Consider the following 14,439-nt stretch of genomic DNA (forward strand, 5'->3'; position numbering starts at 1 on the left):
AACTGTGCCAGGAAATCCCCCAAGGGGCTCCATCTGCTGTCAGGACTGGCCGAGGGCAGCTTGGCTGGGAGTCAGACACCAGTGTGGATGTTGGATGGTCCATGAGGGCTCTTTAAAGCCCACTGGGCTGGAGGGCTCCTCGTGTGGCTCCACTGGGCTCCCAATCCACGGGTTTCCATCTGTGGAAGTGCAGACTGAGCACTGCTCGTTTCATCAGTGCTAGTTTGAAGAAGGTCAGAGTGGAAGGCTGCAAATCCAGGCTCTTACAGTGCTTGTGGAGACAGTGCACTTGGGCTGTTCCATCATTTCTGTTCTCTTCCTTATCCTCGTGCCTCGTGGATCTGCAGACAGAGGATGCCGTGAATGGCAACTGCTGCACTCTGGCTTCTTGGTTGGACTTCAGAGGACTGGATTTAAGAGGACTCAAGAGGCTGGATTAGGAGGGATTGTCAGTGCCATCACACATCCTTGTGGCACACCTTGGTGCTTGTTGGTCAGTCCCACCCCAGGGTCTGGAGCAGAGCCTCACCTCTCACCGCTCCAGGAGGGTTTGGAGATGTTCTCAGCTCAGAGATGCCCTGGGAGAGTACCCAGGCCACCTTTTCTAAGAGCCTTGGGGTGGTTTTGCAGGAGCTGCACAAGGAGAGCTCGCTCCAAGGTGACCCCAAGTGGGGTGTCCAGTTCCCACCCCTGCAACTGCCAGTGGGAAAAGGGAATGGGAGCAGCAGGAGCCAGTCAGTGGGGACAGTGGAAATGGGATGGTGTCTGGACCTCAGGACCCCTCTGAGATGCCTCTGTGTCCGTTTGCTTGTCCCGTTGGTGCTCAAGTCTCAAATCCACGTCAACATTTATCAGCCCAGTGTGTCATTCCAGTGAGTAAAGTCAGGTGTGCACCACATCACCTGCTTCCACTGGCACACCTGCAGTGGTGGTGATTGCTCAGTGGTGTCACATCAGTTGGACCCCGTGCCAGCTGCTCCGTAATTTTCAAGATCCATCTTTTTGGTAAGTTTTCTCAGCCTGCAAGCTTTCAGGTCTTTGTTTCAGCTGATCAGAAGCTGCCTCTGCTCTGTCGTTGTGGTGGCACAAGGGCCTCTTCCTGCTTCGTTTGGAATAACCCTGGCACGGGGTGCCCAGAGAAGCTGTGGGTGCCCCTGGGAGTGTCCAAGGCCAGGCTGGAGCAACCTGGGCTAGTGGGAGGTGTCCCTGCCCGTGGCAGGAGTGGCACTGGGTGGGCTTTTTAAGGTCCCTTTCCACCCAAACCCTCCTGGGATTCTGTGACTCTCTAAAACGCTCTGGGACTGAGTGCAGTTATTGGGATCCTCCCACTGCCCTTTCCAAAGCTGCCTCCCCACCCCTGGAGCTTCTGAAGGACTGTTCTAAATACAGGCCAGGCACTCGCTGAGCTGTGCTGAAAATTCCTTTGAACTTTGCTGCAGAAGCTTTGGCTGTTCTGATGTGAATGTGCAAAACTGAGCGGAGCAGTTGCTGCTGGAATTGGGAGGGAAGTTCCATTTTGGTCCTGGATGCCTTTTTTTTTGCCAGTACAGAGATGTGGATGGGAATTCTCTTCTGAGACAGAGCAGAAACACTTCTTGGCTTTCTCTGGTTTTCTGTGTCGTTATTGTTAATGGGATTGTGTGTGGGGTCGGTCACAGGTCAGGGCAGTGCCAGGATTTCCTCCAGGGATTTATCCTGAGAGTCCAGGCAGGACCCTCGATGTGCTGAGTGTAGCAAGGTGAAACAGAGGAATGAAAAATGCACCAGACTCTTGCAAGGAAAAGTTTCCAGGGTTGAGCTGCATTAGGCTGATGGATTTTATCTGGAGGGAAAAGCTGAAAACCTCATCTCTCAGCACCACGTTTGGGAATTGCTCGGAGAGGAGAACCAGCAAGTTTAATTAACGTGTTTCCAGCAGGTTAAATTTCAGTTTTACAAGTGCAGAGTAAAATCTGCTTCCAGCTGGGAAGATCTGTCTCTGAGCAGGGCCAGGGGAAGGAATGAGGAGGAGCAGCAGTGCAGGGTCTGGGCTGCCTCCTCACCCTGCCCTTTTCCTTCTGTTTTCATTCCTGGGGAAAAAAAATACCTAGGAGGTGTCCTTGGAGTGGCTACTCCCTCTTGGATGGGAGAGAAACCTGAGCGTGACCTGCCATGTGTGGGGAGATGCCACGTGTCCAGTTTGGGAGCTGCTGGTGCCTTTTCCAGTCTGGGAGACGCCGAGTGCATTCTCCAGTTTTGGGGATTGCCATGTGCCTTCTCCAGTTTGGAATGTGCTGTGTTCCCCCTCCACTTCTGGAGACGCTGTGTGTCTTCTCCAGTTTGGAAATGCCGTGTGCCCTCTCCAGCTCGGGATACTCCACGTGCCTTCCCCGGTTCGGGACGTGCCCTGCCCCTTCTCCGTCTCGGGGAGAGGCTTTTGTGCCTTCCCCGCTTTGCTTTGCAATTTTCCGCCATTAAGATGTAAATGCGGCCTCTCAGCTTGGAACTGCGTGCAGACATTTGCACTCCTGGCGCTTTGCTCTTTTCCCCATGAATATTTAACACGGGAGCAGCAAATCCAAACAAGCTGGGAGCGCTGATTACGCCCGGGTTCGGAGCCTGCTCCGGGTGCCTCCGGAGCGTCTCGGGGCTCGCAACTCCTGGGGGAGCAGTGTTTGCATCCCACTCTCCTGGTGGCTGGGCAGGGAGCGGCGCTGGGCACCGGGAACGCCGTGTTTCCCTTCTGGAGAGCAGGAATCCACCGGTGGAACACCGGGGGAAGCGGGGCTGGCTCGGGCACGGCGGAGCCGCTGCGAGCGGCGCTGTCATGGAAACTGGAGGGTTTCATTTTGCTGCCAGACACCCAGTAAACAGACTTTGATTAAACTCTTGAGAAGGTGTAGAAAGGAATCTTCAAAGCTGATTGTATGAACTGGGCGAAGTGTTGGTTTTTTGTGGGTTTTTTTGTTGTTGGTTTGGTTTTTTTTTTACTTTATTGCTCTCCCTTCCCCACTGGGGACGGTGGATTCAGGGCGATGGGGTGAGGAAATCTTCCTCAGAACTGGAGAGCTGGCAGAGGCTTGAGGATGTCCTGTTTATGGCTCAGTGGTTTATCATCATTATTATTATTATCGTTATTATTGTTACTGGTTTCAGGCAGGTTGAGGAGTGGTGGGACTGGTCTAAGTGTATCTCGGGTCTCATCCAGCATTTTGGGACATCCTGGTACGTCTGAGCACCCATGAGCCTCCTGGCCAGGAGTTCACCTGCCAAACCACAGCAGATCAGCTCTTCCCAGTATGGGCTGGGGTCAGGAGCGAGCTGTCAGTGTGGAACTGGAATCTCCATGCTGAGGTTTGGCTGAGCAGAAGACTCAACTCTCTGCACAGCTGAGGGTGACCTAATTTTTGGCTGAATGAAGCCACTCTGCTGTGCTGGAGAGGACTCAGAGCTGTGGAGCATCTTCACTGTCCCTGTGCTTGGGCTGAGCTCTGGCTGTCCCAGAGCCAGGCACTGGTCATCCCAGTCAGACATAGGAGCAGCTGAGGGAGCTGGGGGGGCTCATCCTGGAGAAAAGGAGGCTCAGGGGGGACCTTCTGGCTCTGCAAGTCCCTGCCAGGAGGGGGGAGCCGGGGGGGGTCGGGCTCTGCTCCCAGGGAACAGGGACAGGACAAGGGGAAACGGCCTCAAGCTGTGCCAGGGGAGGCTCAGGTTGGCCCTGAGGAGGAATTTGTTGCTGGAAAGGGTGGTGAGGCCTTGGCAGGGGCTGCCCAGGGAGGTTTGGAGTGCCCAGCCCTGGAGGTGTCCCAGGAAGGCCTGGCCATGGCACTCAGTGCTCTGGGCTGGGGGACAAGGTGGGGATGGGGCACAGGGGGGATTCATGGGCTGGGAGGGCTTTTCCAGCCTCAGGGATTCTGGGATTCTGTGATGCTGCTCAAAGCAAAGAGTTGTGGTTAGTTTGGGGCTCCCCCCATTGTCTCCATCAGAGCAGCAGATGTTTCCCCAAGATTTTCCTCAGGAGGGGGATGCACGGGAAGCCCCACCACAGATCCCTTCCTTGCCTCTCCAAAAAAACCCCACATCCATTGTGGGCGTCTCTCCTGTCCCTCTGCCATCTGACTGTGCCAGAGACAACCTTCTCTTCCACATTTCTCTTCCACATCCAGCAGATTTCACCTCCCTTGCTGTCTCCATCTCGTTGCATGTCACAGCCAAGACCGTGGCTGTACCTCTCTGATTACATCTCATTTCTGCCCAGAAAGACCCAGCTTTGTGCTGTGTCTGCATGGCAGAGCTTCCAGCCTGGCAGGGTGGAAGTCTGTGCTTTGCTGAGGGCTTTGGAAAAGCTGGGGGGTGTCTGGGGAGCGACTCCTCCATCGCCCGGCTGAGCAGGAGCTCTGCTCCTCCGGCTGCTCTCCCCCTGTCAAGCTGCCTGGCTGTGTTCTCCTCAGGGGCCTTTCCTGGCCATGTCCTGTCATTTCTGGCTCTCCAGCCTCTTTGTGGAAGCACCTGGTCTTGGTCCAGCTGCCTCCCCAGTGGCACGGTGGCCCTGCAATGGGTGCGAGGCAGTGCCGTGGCAAAGCTGAGCGCTCAGGTCGGGGCAGGTGAAATGTCCATCACCCCAACCCCTGCTCTGGGGCTCCCCGGGGCTTTGCTGATCCAGGGGACGCCTGGATCCTTGGGAAGGGACACCTGAGAGCCTGGGCACCTCTGCAATCCACACATGTATCAGCTGAAGGTCTGTGCTGCTGTCAGAGGGCTTTGTCCCTCGTTTTTGGGAGCCCCTTGCCTGTGAACCCCCCTTTGGCAGGTGAGCCAGGCGGGATCAATCCCACCCCCCCCCTGCGGGTTCGGGGCTCTGGGGGCCAATTAAATGACACAGACAGTGCAGGTACCTACTGTCTTTGAAAGAACTGCCTTTGCAGTGACACTTCTGTCCTCTTAATATGCCTCTGGAATTAAATACTTGGGAAACTTTGGCTTTGCAACCTGTTCTGTGACCTGGATACCTTCACGTTCACTCCTGTAAATGCTGTGCTTCGGGGACTCCTGCCCTTGATGTCGTGAAAAATGGATTAGTGGCCAGAGAGTGGCCCTGGGCTGCCCCTCCAGCCCCTCTGTGCTTCCTCTGGGTGTGAATCCCAGGCAGAGGTTGAGTTTTCCTTTGTTTCTCAGCTGGGTTCTGTCACTTTGGTGCTGGGAGGGAGCGCTGTGAGCGCGGGAGGCGGTGGCTGGATGTGATTTATTTGACAGGCTGAGCTAAAGCACTTGCCCTGACCTGTGTCAAGAATTATAAAGTACCTTCTTTTTTTCCCAGGGAGTCCTTGAGCAACCTGTTTGTGCCTCATTGCCTGGTGGCTGGGGCTTGCTGGGAATATCTCACCATCCCCCCTGGCCCCAACCCATTCACATCTCCCAGTGGGGAGGTTGTGCTGGTCCCAGTGGGGAGGGCAGGGCCCAGGGCAGGTTCATTCCTACTCAGTTAATCTGAGACAAACAGGAGCAGAACAGATCTACAGGACCTTCTGAATGGTGGGGTCCTTCTTTTCTTTTTTCATTTTTCTTTCCTTTTTTTTCCTCTTTTTTTCCTAATTTCCTTTTCTCTTCCCAGCTTATCCAACAGGATAATTCCACAGGAAACTTTATATGAGTGGTTCAACATACAGTTAGGACTTTTTTCCTAAGCACTTTCCAACCTCTGTGGGGCCAGCTTGGATCACAGAATCATGGAATGTGTTGGGTTGGAAGGGACCTTAAAGCCCATCCAGTGCCACCCCATACCATGGGCAGGGACACCTTCCACCAGCCCAGGTTGCTCCAACCTGACCTGGGACACTTCCAGGGATCCAGGGGCAGCCACAGCTTCTCTGGCCAACCTGGCCAGAATCCCAGGATCTCTGAGGTTGGAAAAGCCCTCCCAACCCATGGATCCACCCTGTGCCCCATCCCCACCTTGTCCCCCAGCCCAGAGCACTGAGTGCCACAGCCAGGCCTGCCTGGGACACCTCCAGGTCTGGAGACTCCAAACCACCTCAAGAAACTTCCTTGCCTTTCCAGTGGCTGCTTCCAATTGCTAACAGTTTTTAAATCTTCCGGCATGGTGACACCGTGGCATCCTTTTGATATTTACTCCTCACCAATTTCTCCGAACTGGTTTTCTGGAAGCGATTTTAGTACAAAGCTGAATGTCCCCTGGAGATCTGCCACGTGCCTGGGTGGCACATGACCTCAGCTTGGTCCCGGGACCACGTGTGGATGTGGCACTGGGGTACTTGAGTTATCAGCGACCTTTGCAGCGCTGGGTGATGATTGGACTTGATGGCCTTCAAGGGCTTTTCCAGCCCTCGTGGCTCCGCGATTCCGGAGTTTTGGGCTGTTATTCCTGCCGGGTGTGGGTGCTGGGGGCAGGTAGGTGGTGGTGGCAGGAGATCGGGGAGCGCAGACAGAAATTCCCCCTGCACGCGGCTGGAAGTCGCGAGGGAACCAACGCATCGCGTTGCTGCGGCAACAGGAAGAGCTACAGGCGCCTGAAATTCTTGTGCTGTGAACCGAAAGCATCCCTCGGAAAAATATTCCCCACACAGCTGGGAAGGGCCTGCAGGGTGTTGGGTCAAGGGTGGCACAGGTTGGAGGCCTCGGGCAGGTCCATCCTCTGCAGCCCACGGGAGCGTGTTCGGGAATCACCTGTGGAAGGTGCTGTGGGAGAGGTGGCCTTGGAAGGGATGTTTTGGATGCAGAAGGGGTGGGAGAGGTCCCTGTTAGTGGGATTGCACCGTTCCTGGTCCTGCTTGGAGCAGGAGAATGGGAGACTCCCTGTGATGTGCCTGCCCCGTGCTTTGGCCACTGTGGCGGCACCAGGAACAGGCTGGACATGCCCAACTCCAGGTTACCCGCTGGATGGAGCCACAAACTTGAGTCTGTTAGACTTTGGGAGGGAAATGGACTCATTAAACAGGATATAGGAAAATCTACCTTTCCTGACAGGAGTTCTCCTCTGTCCTGGCCATTCTTACCCTCCCAGCTCAACTCCACATACATTCCCTGGAGAAGGGGAGATTGAGGAGAGACCTCACTGCAGTTACATCTTCCCCAAGAGGGGCAAATGAGGGACAGGCCCTGAGCTCTGGTCTGTGGGGACCAGGAACAGGATCCCAGGGAATGGCTGGAGCTGTGCCAGGGCAGGCTCAGATTGGACCTCAGGAAAAAGTTCTTCCCCAGAGGGTGGTTGGCACTGAACAGGCTCCCCAGGGCAGCGGGCACAGCCCCAAGGCTGCCAGAGCTCAAAGAGCATCTGGATGACCCTCTCAGGGACAGGGTGGGACTGTTGGGGCGCCTTGTGCAGGGCCAGCAGTTGGACTGGACGATCCTTGCAGGTCCCTTCCCTTACTCAGGACAACCTGAGCTTCCCCCCGTCCTGTGATCCACCAGCTCCCAACCCGAGCGCGGCCAACGCCACCCCACACCTAACCCCTCTGTCCGTGTCTCCCCCAGTGCCTTTCCGAGAGACGCCGAGCTACACGAAGCGGCGGCGGATCCTGGGCGGCGGTGGCCTGGCGTCCCCGCGGCTGCTGCAGCGCTCGGCCAGCGACAACAACCTGAAGGCCGAGAGCCGGGCGTCCTACTCGCCGGTGCCGTCGCTGCGCAGCCTCCCGCCCCAGCTGCTGGTGCAGATGCAGGAGGCGGCGGCCGGGGTGGTGGTGGCGGCGGGGGACGGCAGCCTGGCCAGCTCGGGCAGCGCCCGCAGCGCCCACAGCCGCTCCCCGTCCCTGCAGCGCGTGCAGGAGGAGAAGGAGGCCGACCTGCCCACGCTCCGGAGGAGCAGCCGCGGCAAGGCCAGGTATGGACGAGGGGAGGGGGCGCGCCGTGGCTTCTTGGGTGGGTTGTGCCCCCACACCTGTGTGGGATCGGGCACCACGGGATCCCAGGAGGGAAGAGGGAAGGCTGGCGGAGCGTGGTGTGGCACTCCTGCGAGGAGTGGGTTGGCCAAGAGCCAGAGCGAGGGTGTCTTGCGGCTGGCACGTGCCCTCACGCCTGTATGGGGTCAGGCACCTGTGTGGGGTCAGCCACCTGTGTGGGGTCAGGCACCTGTGTAGGCTCAACCACCTGTGTGGCATCCCAAGTGGGAAGCAGGAAGGCCACTGGGACCCCGTGAGGCTCCTGCAAGGAGCAGGGCTGGCCAAGAGGATTGGAGCAAAGGCGTCCCGTGGCTGGCACGTTCCCCTACACCTGTATGGGGCTGAGCCACCACAGGATGCCAGGTGGGAAGCAGGAAGGCTGGTGGAGGCCGGTGAAGCTCCGGGGTGCGGGCCCTGGTGCGGGCACTGAGGGGGTTCCCCTCCATCCCCTCCCCAGCCCCCGGTCTGGTGGCGGCTCTCAGGAAGGTGCTGAGCCCGCGGCGCGCTGGCGTTGCCATGACGATGGAGATGCGTCTGGAAAACTAACGCTGGGAGGTGGCACATTGCAGGGAAGGCAACACCCCCCATGTCCCTGCCCACCCGTGGGTACCAGGGATGTCGTGGTGGTTGTGGTGGTTGTGACTGTCACGGTGTTGCGGTTACGGATGTGCCGCCTGCAGATCCAGGTGCTCGGCCAAGCCCATCAGCTCGGCGTTGTCTGATGGGCGCCCTCGTCCCGTCCCTGAGCGTTGTGGGATGGTGTCCTGTGGTTCTGGTGGCCCGTGGATGTGGGAGGGCAGTGGATCTCTGCAGATGGGCCTGGGCACCCACCCTGGTGCAGGGGGGTGGCTCTGTGCCACTCGTGTGCTGCGGGGCTGTGGCAGAGCAGGAGGTTTCCTTTTGGTGACTGTGGGGTCAGGCTTTGCTTTTGGGGTCCTCTGTTGGAATCGTGGAATGGTTTGGGTGGGAAGGGACCTTAAAACTCATCCAGTTCTACTTTTCTACCATGGACAGGGACAGTTTCCACTATTCCAGGTTGCTCCAACCCAACCTTGAGCATTTCCAGGGATCCAGAGGCAGCCACAGCTTCTCTGGCCAACCTGGGCAGGGCCTGCCCACCCTCCCAGCCAGAAATTCCTTCCCAATATCCCATCTATCCCTGCCCTCTGGCACTGGGAAGCCATTCCCTGTGTCCTGTCCCTCCAGGCCTTGTCCCCAGTCCCTCTCCAGCTCTCCTGGAGCCCCTTTAGGCCCTGCAAGGAGCTCTCAGGTCTCCCTGGAGCCTTCTCTTCTCCAGGTGATCCCCCCCAGCTGTCCCAGCCTGGCTCCAGAGCAGAGGGATCCAGTCCTGGGAGCAGCTCCAGGGTCTCCTCTGGACTCTCTCCAGCAGCTCCACATCCTTGTGCTGCTGTTCCCAGGGCTGGGGCAGCTCTGCAGGGGGGTCTCACCCGAGCAGGGAATTTAGGGAAAAAGAAACACATCAGTGAATGAAAAGTAATGAAACCAAATGTAAAACTGCTGCTCCAGGGGAAAAAAACCCCAAACTAGTCAAGTACCTGCCAGGATTCTTAATTAATAGTTTAACTCAGGAAAAGTTGCAGGATGTTTTCCAAACAGCTCAAAGGAGGCATCTGCTCCACAGACAACTCCAGAGGAAAACAGAGGGATGCTGGATTATGGGATGGAGAACAGCCTTGGTCAAAGTCAGGGATTGCACCTCCGAGTGCTGCCCATGGCAAGGACAGGGCAGGTGAAAGGTTTCCTGAAAACCATCAGGGATGAGGAAAAAAAAAAAAAAAAAAAAGCCTCTGCTTTGAAGAGAGATTTAGGAGAGCAGGATTGTTACCTTAGAAACCAGATGAACAGGAGGAAATATGGGAAGAATATTGAAAATGCTGAGTGGCTGATGGGAGGGAAATGGGGAACCTCTGCCTGTTCCATGGCACAGGGAGAAAGAGGATGCAAGGAAACCTCTGGGAAGCCACCCAAAACCAGTCTGGCACGGGGGACCTTCCCAGCCTGTGGTTGCTTCAGGAATTTGAGATGTTGCTGGAGCCATCCATGCAGAGCGTGTTATAAAGGTGTGAGGAGGTTGGTGTGGGTAAAAAATTCTGGGGGCCTTTATAATTAATAAGGTTTAGGAAGTATTCCCAAAATAACCCAGAACAGGCTGGTGGCCAGGAAGGAGGGGAAGAGGAGCTGTACCCAACTGGGCAGTTCCTGGTGAGGAGAGGGCAGGAATATGAACAGAGAGGGAGATGGCAGGAATTTGGGGTCTGCTATGAGCTCATTTTATAAAATATACATCTGAAAGTGCATTTTGCTCCATTATTTTCAGGTGCTTGTATATTTTTTCAGGGATAGGAGAATCATGGACTTCATTGCACTGAGTTTAAAGGGAGGTGAAAGTCCCGTGTGGGAAACCTGCATGTTCAGGGAATTCCAGAACTGTTGAGGTTGGAAAAGAACTTTAAGGTCATCAAGTCCAACCATCAACCCACCCCCACCAGTTTCACCACTAACCCATGTTCCTCAAGTGCCACATCCACAGGATTTTTAGACACCTTCAGGGGTGGGGACTCCAAACCTCCCTGGGCAGCCCCTGCCAAGGCCTCACCACCCTTTCCAGCAACAAATTCCTCCTCAGGGCCAACCTGAGCCTCCCCTGGCACAGCTTGAGGCCGTTTCCCCTTGTCCTGTCCCTGTTCCCTGGGAGCAGAGCCCGACGGACACTTCCCACGGAGTTCTGTGCTAACAAGTGCTTAGAGCAGCTAATTAACAGCGGTGTTTTGTTTGACTCGGTATTCCTTTCACTTGTTATTGGCCTTATCGCTCTCCCAGTCGGTTCCCAGCGTGTTTGTGTTGGTTTGACAGAGCTTTTATTCACTCCCGGGCTGGTGGAGCGGTGCAGTGATCCCTATCTCAGCCCAGTTCTCCCTTCCCAGGGATGTTTCATTTTCAAACAAAAAAAAAGCCTTCACTTTGTGCTAAGTGACAAGGCATCCATAAACATGCAGAGTCCTCTCACATCTCCCTTGAAAAGTCTTACCGAAAAATTCGTTCTGGGTCAGATTTTTATTAGAGCAAATATCAAGAAAATTTAGCGTCGGCAGCGTTGCCCCAATTCTTTATTCTGAGGGTGAAAACTCGCAGCAAAATTCTGATATTGTTTTGCAAATATATTCAGGATGTCAAAGAGAATGTAAATGAAAGCTGGTTTAGCATCAGGGTGTCGTTTTTTTCCAGAAAGGATGTGCGGAAGCACCTTGTGCTGCAAGACCTTGGGAGGAAAAGACTTGGGCGATGCTGGAGGTTAATCCATAGAGTGGTGGAATGGTTTGGTTTGGAATGGACCTTAAAGCCCATCCAGTTCCACCCTCTGCCATGGGCAGGGACAGCTTCCACTAGATGAGGTTGTTCCAAGCCCTGTCCAACCTGGCCTTGAAGTCCTTGGATGAGCCTCGCAGGGTGTGTCACCAAACACCTCGGGTGCTCCTGATCCTTTGTGCCAGAACCTGCTCCTGGGAGGGACCCCAGGGTGGGTGTTGTTGACATAATCGGCTCTGAACTCCCCAGTTGCTTGGTGATCCCTGGGAGGATCAGAAGGGTCTGATGCACAGACATCACATCCTGTCCTTGGGAAGCCTCGGTGATGGACATTCCCTGGTGTTTTCCTTGCTCCTGCCTCTCTCTGTCCTCACCATTAGGAAGTTTTCTAACATCTGACCCAAACATTTCTTCCTGTGGTTGTTACAGCACATTTACTCTGCTATCCCACTCTTTCACAGGATCCCTGCAGTTGGAAAAGCCCTCCCAGCCCATGGATCCACCCTGTGCCCCATCCCCACCTTGTCCCCCAGCCCAGAGCACTGAGTGCCACGGCCAGGCCTGCCTGGGACACCTCCAGGGCTGGGCACTCCAAACCTCCCTGGGCAGCCCCTGCCAAGGCCTCACCACCCTTTCCAGCAACAAATTCCTCCTCAGGGCCAACCTGAGCCTCCCCTGGCACAGCTTGAGGCCGTTTCCCCTTGTCCTGTCCCTGTTCCCTGGGAGCAGAGCCCGACCCCCCCCGGCTCCCCCCTCCTGGCAGGGACTTGCAGAGCCAGAAGGTCCCCCCTGAGCCTCCTTTTCTCCAGGATGAGCCCCCCCAGCTCCCTCAGGAGTTCTCCACACCCTTCCCAGCTCCCTTCCCTGCCCTGCACACGCTCCAGCCCCTCCATGGCTCTCCTGTCCAAGGGATCCCAGAACTGCCCCCAGGATTCCAGGGGGGCCTCCCCAGCTCCCAGCACAGGGACAGTGCTGTGCCCACGGGGTGCCTGGAGCGGTGTCCCAGTGGCAGGGGTGGGGCAGCAGAACTTCTCAGTGTGTTTTTGGGCTGTGTTTGGTAAGCCCTCTCCCTCCCTCCCTCCCTCCCTGCAGTGTGTGATGTGTGACTCACACCCCACGTGTGAGAACCTCCACGGTTTCCCCCCCTCCAATCCCACTACACAACCACGTGTTTCCCCAGCCCAGCCCTTGTGTGTTGATGATTCCTGTGTAGCTTTAATTCCCTCAGTTTAGCAGGATCCATGGAATCCCCAATCCATGTGAGGCCCAGTCCTGTTCTCTGCAGCCCCTCTGTGCTTTTGGGACAGATCTTCTCTGACCCTTCCATTGCTTTGCTGAAGGAGGTGCTGGCCCAGCTCACCCCTCACATCCCCCTGGTTCTCCCAGGTGGGGAGGTGTTGGAGCAGGGAACCCACCCTGCCCTGTGTCTGGGTGGTCTGGGGGCAGGGGGTGTGCTGGTGATGCCTCAAATCCTGGGAGCTGGAACTGGCTGGGCTTTAAGGTCCCTTCCAACCCAACCCATCCTGAGATTCCACAGTTCTGTCCTAAAGAACCGGAGGCAGAGATGGGATCGAGGGCCCAAACTGACAGCAGTGAGAGACAGTGTGGACACAGCTCCACATGGGTATCATTTTTCCACACATCAGTGTGGATTTGAAAGGTAAAAGGTGACCCTTGGGGGGCTGCAAGGGGAGTTTTACCTGGAGAAGCCCCTGCAGTGAGCGAGGCACTGGTGGAGCCTCAAATCCTGGGGGCAGTTCTGGCCCATCCCCCCCAACAACAGCAGGGAGATGGAGGGGTTGGAGCGTGTGCAGGGAAGGGAAGGCAGCTGGGAAGGGGCTGGAGCAGCAGGAGGGGCTGAGGGAGCTGGGAGGGCTCATCCTGGCGCGGTGCCAAGGCCGAGGTGTGTGGCACCCGCTCAGCAGCAGCTCCTCCTCTCACCACTGGTCCGTGACAAATCCCTCCTGCCTGACACCACGTCTCCTCCTGCCAGCCGAGTGCAAACACTCTGCCTCGCGTTTGCTCCAATTTTTTTCTTCCCCCCAAGAAATGAAGTGCTGGCACATCTTGAGCTTTTCTCTTTCCCCCCTTCCTGGCCATTTGCTGTTTTCCACTCTTTTGGGCACACAACACGAGCCTTCAAAGACGACCTCGGCTGTTCTTCGATTGCTTTAATCTCCTCTTAACCTCCCTTCCAGGTGTGTAGCCAGGCACATCCAAACATCCTTAATTAATTCCCGCTTCTGGTTTCCAGGTATGATCTTACCTCTCTGCCTCTGAAATGCCACTGCTGATCCCGGATTTAAGCACGTTGGGCTTTCTAGTTTCATCCATGGGAAGCTTTCCCTCTTTGCAATTAACCAGAGAAGCACCAGCAATTACCAGCAATTCCTGGGATTTTTGTCCTTGCTGTCAGTGTATTTAGGGAATAAATACCTGATTCTCCCCGTGGGGCATTTCCTCTCATGCTTGGGGGGCTCTGGGTGGTTTTGTCTGTTGGGTTGTGCCCTTCCTTTACATCTGGCCATGGCACCCATTTTCTGTTGGGTGTTTGGAGTCAGTGCCACATCCCTGGAAGTGCCCAAGGGCAGGTTGGGCAGAGCTTGGAGCAATCTGGGCTCACAGGAGGTGTCCCTGCCCATGGCAGGGGGGTGGCTCTGGATGGGCTTTAAGCTTCCAACTCAAGCCATTCTGTGATTCCATGACTCCACGACTGCCTTGGGTTAAAAGGGGCCTCTGGAATCCATCTGTGCATCTGTCCCACCCGTCCATGAAATCCTGCCTCCCGTTAGAGCTTGGCCTGACTCTGCATCGCTGGTCTTTGTCACTTTGTTCCTCCGAAGTGCCGAGCGTTTATCACTTCCTGATCGCTCCTGGAGCGTCACCTCTGCCTTCACATGTTCAGACACTTGGAGTCAAAGTGCTGAAAGAGCTTCTAGGGCTGTTTCTGCACCTTCTTCACAAAAATAAATTGTCTTGAACGCAGCACAAGAGCTCCCTGGCCAGTCAGTGCCCAGATCCTTCCACAGATCCCTGGATAAATCCAATCTCTTATTATCCCTAATCCCATAAGCTGCCATCAGAGGGGCACAGCGGAAGGCACGGGATCAGAGTGAATATCCACCCATGTCTCACCCTGGCATGTGCCTGAAGAGCAGGACACGTGCTGAGGAAACCAGGGATTATCCCCCCCCCCAGTCCCTGAAACGCCTCCCATCCCTGAGCCTTGGGAGTGTGG

The 14,439-nt window shown here is 56.0% G+C and overlaps 1 protein-coding gene across 1 annotated transcript in view; it reads left to right on the plus strand.

The window, feature by feature from the left end:
- The window catches only part of SHANK3 (SH3 and multiple ankyrin repeat domains 3), a 227,683-nt gene that overhangs the window by 80,168 nt on the left and 133,076 nt on the right, over positions 1-14,439 (plus strand). Inside the window, exon 11 of the mRNA XM_050325020.1 lies at positions 7,471-7,816. Coding sequence (XP_050180977.1) covers positions 7,471-7,816 — 346 coding nt within the window. The remainder of the gene's footprint in view (positions 1-7,470; positions 7,817-14,439) is intronic.

The sequence above is a fragment of the Myiozetetes cayanensis genome, unplaced genomic scaffold (genome assembly GCF_022539395.1).
Source record: "Myiozetetes cayanensis isolate MyiCay16 unplaced genomic scaffold, myiCay2020 scf3, whole genome shotgun sequence".
NCBI lineage: Eukaryota > Metazoa > Chordata > Aves > Passeriformes > Tyrannidae > Myiozetetes > Myiozetetes cayanensis.